General features: G+C 37.8%; 1 protein-coding gene across 2 annotated transcripts; it reads left to right on the forward strand.

Annotated features, from left to right (window-relative positions):
* The first annotated feature begins 159 nt into the window (after positions 1-159).
* Positions 160-7,567, forward strand: cbx7b (chromobox homolog 7b). 2 transcript variants are annotated; one of them, XR_010166577.1, is made up of 7 exons: positions 160-418; positions 2,164-2,207; positions 2,356-2,421; positions 3,235-3,301; positions 3,382-3,685; positions 4,357-5,547; positions 5,587-7,567. XR_010166577.1 is itself a non-coding variant. In XM_063892691.1 (6 exons), exons 1-6 carry the CDS (start codon positions 350-352, stop codon positions 4,581-4,583), a joined length of 777 nt encoding a protein of 258 aa, XP_063748761.1. In that variant the 5' UTR covers positions 160-349; the 3' UTR covers positions 4,584-7,567. The 2 variants fall into 2 exon arrangements, 1 of the variants encoding a protein (XP_063748761.1); XM_063892691.1 differs by having other exon boundaries at positions 4,357-7,567.
* The last annotated feature ends 83 nt before the right edge of the window (positions 7,568-7,650 follow it).

Genomic DNA, 7,650 nt, shown 5'->3' on the forward strand with positions numbered 1-7,650 from the left:
TTCTTGTCTTATTCATTTTTTAAATTTCAACTTGAATGTATTTATTTTGGTTTAGTTTACGTCCACGCTGAACCATGGGGCTGCTGGCGGCGTGCGCGTACTCACTATAAACAACGGAGCGCGCAAACGGACACGGGAGCGCGCAGAGTGGTGTGCAGATGTGTCGCAGATTTTGTAAAGTCACTGCTCAGATACATCCAGCTGGAGGAGGGGTCTGCAGGTTAACCGACCCGAAAATAACGCGTCGTTGACGGGGAGGACACAGCCGAAGCACGGCTAACATCTCCCGGTTTGCTCGGTTTGTAAACACAGGGGGGTTTTACTTTGACAGGTGAAAACGTGCGCACACATGGAGCTGTCAGCTATAGGAGAGCAGGTGTTTGCTGTGGAGTGCATCCTGAAGAAGAGAGTTAAGAAGGTAACATTTATCAGCATTTAGGAGGGATTTCTAGGGATGCTACTTTGCATGCTAATGAAATGCGGAGAGATTAATGGCAGTAATCTGGTTAGTGCTGTGAGAGGAGGATGTCTCTTCAATGTTGTCAATGCAGATTATCATGTGAGGTGTTTGGATAAAGCAGATTCGTTTTGTGTTCATACAAAGTCAGCATATGTTGACAGATGCAGGGGTGCAGCTAGATATTTTTGGGGTGCTTGAAAGTGCATGAGGGGGCCCTCTAATTTCACATTACTATTAAATGTAGTTTAGAGACTTTCTGGAGTATGCTAAAGTACAGCCTGAGCTAAGATCTAAAGTTAGGGCAAGATACCTTTTAATTCAATTTATTTTAAAAGCTTTATTGACAAATCCACAATAGCTGCAGCGTAGTTTCCCAGGCTCCTCATACAGTGCAATATACAACATACTTAAGATATCAAAGTAAATAAAGGATAATGCAAGAAGAAATAGGAAGTGCAAAAGAAACAACGGTGCAAATAAAATGCAGAAAGTAAACAAACATGTCAAATACAGTCAATTGAAATACTCTATAGTGGACTAAAACTCTGCATGATGTTCTAATATATAAATAAATATGTAGGCTGCAAACAGGTGTATAAGTTCGACACATAAGTAGGTAAGGAAATTGTATTTGTTGTCATTCTGCAACACAGGGTTGTTGAAGTCTAGCCAAAAGAAAACTGAAGTACAAATTTGCATCAGATGAAATCTAACCTATAGCAACAGAAACTACCTGGAAGTCTCTCAGAAGATCATTTCCCAGACACATAACTCAAAAGAAATTACAAATGTGACGTTATGGTACAGTTAGCACTCTGAAGACACTCTTGGCTAAGCTGTATGTGCTCTTCTCTTAGTTTCCTCCAAACAATGTGTTTTTAATCCTCACATTTAGAGTTAGATGTAGCTTGATAAAAGAGTTAAATAGCTCAATAAAAGTCTATATTATCAGTGTGTGCATTGGAGATTTATTTGCCATTAATTGTCTTTATAAATGGTTTTAGTTGAAGCTTAAAACGAGGCTTCACAGCAAAGTGAAAGTCAGGATATAGATCTGTAGAAACCACATGTGGACTATATCTGTCCTCCAATAACATGCTCACTGTTAAACTGTGAGATAAAGCAAACCCAAGTTAAAGGTAGATTAACCGTAGTATTACAGTGCATTTAGACTCTTATCAATCCCCGATCTAGAGAGGATTTGGGGTCCACAGAGAGCATCATATTTGGGCTTTATGAGTCCATGATTTCCATTGCAAGTTAAGGAAGATGAGAGCACTTTTATTTGAGGTCTCACCCAATGTTGAGCCTTTTGACTGCAATACTGGGTGAGTAAAACAAAGTCGGGAAATGGGGTGACTTCACCCTCTGAAGGTATTATGGGATGATGTCAGCGGGGGTGACTAACTCTGAGAGGGTTCGCTGGTAGATGGAAAACATTCGGTACATCTGACGTCGTCTAACCATTACTGAAGGGTGCACGTTCAGTAATTTTGGAAGTGGATGTACTGTAAAGGTTTTGAAATATCGTCCTGCACAAGAACTGTATTAGAAAGCAAGAACTGAGTGGTAAATATGCATTGTTCTTGTTTTTTCGTTAATGTATATGTAGATGGGACAATCCTGCATCATACAGGGCAGTATTAGAAAGAACTGTGGATATTCTCTGATGTTTTTTAAACTGAACATGTTCCTCTCCACAGGGGAATGTGGAGTATCTGTTAAAGTGGAAAGGATGGCCTCCAAAGTAAGTTACACATATAAAACTAATAGGAAAGTTGCACATGTTCATTATATTCACATGAAAGTACCATGGCTGCATAACAGATACGCAAAATGTTCTTTTTAATGTTAAAAAAAAACTGTATTAAGGGAGTGTTTTTGATACCTCGCAGATACAGCACATGGGAACCAGAGGAACATATTCTGGATCAGCGCTTGGTGAAGGCCTACGAAGAGAAGTAAGACTCCAAAACACACGTCTTCATTTGATGTAGGATGTTTAAATGACTAACACTAATAACTGTAAACGTATATGACACTCTAGGTATAATTTTTCTTATACATAATAAACAATAAACAACGTAATGTTTAATCATCTCTTAAAGGAAAACATGATGAGGTGATTTTATTTGTTCATGTGAAACATTTTGAAAGGTGAAATATACATAGAGTAATTATTATTTGTGTTAAAATTATTTATTTTAATGTTTATATTTATTTATTGTTATTGATGTTATTGTTTAAATGTATATATTTATTTATTACTATTATTATTTATTGTTTTTATACATATATATGTATTATTATTATTATTATTTATTTTATTGTTTATATATATATTTAATATTATTATTTATTTTATTGTTTATATATTTATTTAATATTATTATTTATTTGATTGTTTATTTATTTATTAATATTATTTATTTGATTGTTTATTTATATATTTAATATTATTATTTATTTGATTGTTTATTTATATATTTAATATTATTATTTATTTGATTGTTTATTTATTTATTATTATTATTTATTTGATTGTTTATTTATATATTTAATATTATTATTTATTTGATTGTTTATTTATTTATTTATTATTATTATTTATTTGATTGTTTATTTATTTATTATTATTATTTATTTGATTGTTTATTTATTTATTTATTATTATTATTTTATTGCTTATATTTATTTATTTACCTTTTTAAAATTATTTGAACTTTTATATTATTATATTTTTTAAACATTTATTTATATATTATTTTCTTTAGAGAGCAGAAAGAGAAACAATTGGGACAGAGGAGAAAAGGACCCAAACCCAAAAGACTCATTCTGCAGGTACAAACCTGGCACACCTGTATTTCCTTTGCTCTGTACACAGAACAAGTGTCACTCATCATCTTCTGCTCTTTATTCAGGACACGGTTTACACCATGGATCTGCGCAGCGCTCACAAGCCTCCGGATGATCCTCCTCTTCCTCGTCTTCGTCTCTCCCTGACCCGCTCCCTGCTGCCGGAGGAAGAGGAGCAGTCGTTCGCTTCCTGCAGGAGGAGCAGAGAGACACAGGTGCAGCATCCAGGAAGCAAAACCTGGAGGTCAAAGTTCACATGTCTTCACTCCAACCCTCCGAGTCCCACAGCCGAGGACTGGGAGGGCCGGGGGGAGGAAGAGGAGGAGGATGAGGAGGATGAGGAGGAGACAGAGAAGAGCACTTTAGATGGTAAGTATGTCAGATTTCTTCTTCTTCTTTTTAAATGTGTAATTTTTGGAGGATATCACTAAACCTCTCCTGATGTCCGTCTGCTGATGATCTGCCTGTCTCAGTTTATGGGATGTTTCAGAGCAGAGAGCATCTACCCTCAGTGCAGAGAGGTTAACTCAATAACAGATCACATGTGATGTTCCTGATGCAATCACCGTCTGCAACACTACACTCCTCTGCCTCCGTGCGGCTCAGGAGATGTTAGAAAACAGCCATAATAAAGTAGGTTATTAAAAATCATTCCAAATAAATAATATTAATAATTAATAACTGGTGGTAAACAGAGGTGATGAAAAACATGCTTAACAATTATCCCAAAAAAGCCATAAAAGTCATAAAAAAGTAACAAGAAAGGTTATTAAAATCCAGAGTATAGTATGTTAGACAAATGTATAAAAAGCCACAAAATAAACAAAAAGCACATCAAAGGTAATAATATAGTATGTCATAAAAATACATTACCAAGTGATTTAAAAAGCCATAAAAAAGAAACATTTAATAGTCAAAGAAATCCATTTAAATGTCATGTCATACAATATTTCGTAAGGAAAGTCCTGAAAGAGTCATAGCATCATATGTCATATAAATGTCCTTCTGTAGTCTTCCTCGCTATGTTCCCTCTCCCTCAGGAAAGGAGAGGATGAACTCTATCGGACCGGAGGAGGAGGAGGAGGAAGAGGAAGAGGAGGAAGAAGAAGAGGAAGAGGAGAAGGATCTGGACGATGTCTGGAGGCCTGTCGTGGCTCCAGGGGAGGTGACGGTCACAGACGTCTCCCTGAACTCCCTCACCGTCACCTTCAGAGAGTCCACAGTCGCCCGAGGCTTCTTCAGAGAACCAGAGACTCTAAGGATCTGATATGTGAGGGGGGGGGGGAGAAGGTTAATGGACAGTGTTGTTGTTTTTATTCCCTGTCAATTACCCTCCTTACTCCTGCTACTTCCAGCCTGGTCAGGTTACATGCACAGTCACCTGAACATGAGCCGAACTCCAGGTTAACGTTACATTTAGTTTGAGTTGTTTTGAGTTAAACGTAGGTATTAGCCGTGGTGGTCCCCACTGTATTTACCTTGGCATAGTTGAATAAGGAGAGTTCGGTACATTGAGCTGACATACCGTGAACCTCAAACACCATTGTTTCCTCCTTCACGTGCAAATCATGAATATGCATATCACAGCGGAGAAACGGCGAATTACAACAATCCCTGTGTGTGACGTCACACACGGTAGTCCAGCCCCAACATTAGCATACACCAGCTGCTGGAAACACTAATGCTAACACTTACCACTCCGTAACGTTGCTCTCCAATCTCACACCAACTGGCTGTTCTTCAAATCATCGGTTTCCTCCTCTGATAAAGGCTCACACATGTAAGGCTGGATGCCAATAGCCTCCATGGTTCATCTCTCACAGTTTCGAGAACTTCCCTTACTTCTGTGGGCTCTGAGGCAGCCATGGATTGCTCCTTGTAAACCAGCCAATCAGAGCAGAGCTCGTCATCATTATTTAAATGAGCCCCAAATAAGGCAACTCAGCTTGTTTCATTCTAGGATCAAATCATAGGGTTGGAAATGGGCCTGTAAAACTGCATCTGGACATTTTTTGGATCAACCAAAATGATATACCTTCTTTGTAGACATCAGAGAACAATGTAGAATACCAGATAGTTGCTTTCTATGGAACCTTTAAACTAGATACAAGTCGAAGCGCCACAGTGTAGAAATACCAAGTAAAAGCTTTCAAAATGTTCTAATCTCCTTTTCCTGCTTTTATTTTGAAAGGTTACTATTCTTTTCTCCATTCATGCTTTTATTATGAAAGGTTGCTGTTCTTATCTCACTCATGCTTTTATTTTGAAAGGTTGCTGTTCTTATCTCCACTCATGCTTTTATTTTGAAAGGTGACTGTTCTTATCTCCATTCATGCTTTTATTTTGAAAGGCTACTGTTCTTGTCTCCACTCATGCTTTTATTTTGAAAGGTTGCTATTCTTATCTCCACTCATGCTTTTATTTTGAAAGGTTGCTGTTCTTATCTCCACTCATGCTTTTATTTTGAAAGGTGATTGTTCTTATCTCCATTCATGCTTTTATTTTGAAAGGTTGCTGGTCTTATCTCCACTCATGCTTTTATTTTGAAAGGTTGCTGGTCTTATCTCCACTCATGCTTTTATTTTGAAAGGTGATTGTTCTTATCTCCATTCATGCTTTTATTTTGAAAGGCTTGCTGTTCTTGTCTCCACTCATGCTTTTATTTTGAAAGGTTGCTGGTCTTATCTCCACTCATACTTTTATTTTGAAAGGTTACTTTTCTTATCTCCACTCATGCTTTTATTTTGAAAGGTTGCTGTTCTTGTCTCCACTCATGCTTTTATTTTGAAAGGTTACTAGTCTTGTCTCCACTCATGCTTTTATTTTGAAAGGTTGCTGTTCTTGTCTCCTTTCATGCTGTTCTTGTGTAGGCTGGGCTCTCAGGAGTATACCAGGTCAGATTGAGCAGATTTAATCAGCGTTCATTTGATCTTTTTTACCAAAGTCCTAAAGAGATTTGCTACAGATATTGAGAACAGTAGAGGTTTAAGAGTGTAGCATTAACAAGAGATAAAATAGTACAGGTCGAGCTCTCTGTGCATGCAAACATGGCTCCTGTTTGTCTCTTTTCCACTAACACTCATAGTGCTGCTCCTGTGAACCCAGAAACTGTTACTCCTGTTCGACACGTGGCTTCGTGTTGTTTCCAAATCCTCGTGTGAGATTCAAAGCACCTGCATGTCGTTTCTCCTGAAGTGCTGTTAGATCAATGCAAACACACGCTGTAGTTTCCTCCGTTTCCTCCTCCTCTTCCTCTCAAAACACACCCGTGACGACTGAGTATTGAACCAAATGAAGATACTGAATAGTAGAAGCACTTGATACTACGTGTTTGAGAGGCTACGTGTCAAATGTATTTATTTATGAGGCTGTAATACCGAGCTGGTATTGAAAAAATCACGTGAACTGAGAGATGTGTTTCCCCACAGCTGTTCAATAGTACCGCAGCTAATTGAGCTAATCTGTTGCCTCCCGCACGGGGATAGAAAGTGCCTGATGTTGCTGAGTTGTGTTGTAGTTTTAGGGCTAATGTCTCTCTATCTTGTACACACACACACACACACACACACACACACACACACACACACACACACACACACACACACACACACACACACACACACACACACACACACACACACACACACACACTTTCCTGCTGTTATTACTTGAACTATGAGGAAAAAAGAGAGGACGACCGAGGGGACTAATGTCTTTCTTATTTTTCTACATTGACCTGAATGTATTCTGTGTTTTTGTCGCGCAGGTGACTGAAACAGAACCGTTTTTATAACGTTTGTGATAAACTGCGATTGCTATGACAGAGAGAACGAGCAGCTGGTTTGACGCCGCCTGATGTTGTTCTGCTTCCTGAATATTTGCACTTTATTGTGATGAACCTGCACATGACCTGCTCCAGGTGTCCCTGTGTGGGATACTTCTGTGGTGATACTACAAAAAATGTTACTCGTGTTTCCTATGGTTTGAATCCCTTGTTTAATTGCTTGCTGGCCTACTAAATACATGTTGGAATTAATAATAAAGTGAGTTGTCACAAGGCTTGGTGGAATACTCGATTCTGATTGGTCAATTCGGACATTTCAGAGGTCAATATGACAGTAGTACAGACCTCTCAGGGACAGCTTAGTATTTGAATGTGTACTGAATGTGTTTTTCTTTCCCATTGTCTTCTGGATAACAAGTTATTTGTCATTTAATTGAAATTACAAAATAAAAAAATTCTCAAGAACATTTATTTTTTGAGACAATGATTTAATTATTTAGAGCTAACCCGAAAACATTTATACAAATATGAAATACATTTAAAAATAAGC

The sequence above is a fragment of the Eleginops maclovinus genome, chromosome 10 (assembly GCF_036324505.1).
Source record: "Eleginops maclovinus isolate JMC-PN-2008 ecotype Puerto Natales chromosome 10, JC_Emac_rtc_rv5, whole genome shotgun sequence".
Lineage (NCBI taxonomy): Eukaryota > Metazoa > Chordata > Actinopteri > Perciformes > Eleginopidae > Eleginops > Eleginops maclovinus.

Excerpts from the sequence above, each read along its gene's own strand:
- cbx7b (XM_063892691.1), top strand. The coding sequence starts at position 350 with ATGGAGCTGTCAGCTATAGGAGAGCAGGTGTTTGCTGTGGAGTGCATC. Across the intron at positions 419-2,163 it reads TGAAGAAGAGAGTTAAGAAG|GGGAATGTGGAGTATCTGTT; the intron begins GTAACATTTATC and ends TCCTCTCCACAG. Across the intron at positions 3,686-4,356 it reads AGAGAAGAGCACTTTAGATG|GAAAGGAGAGGATGAACTCT; the intron begins GTAAGTATGTCA and ends CCTCTCCCTCAG.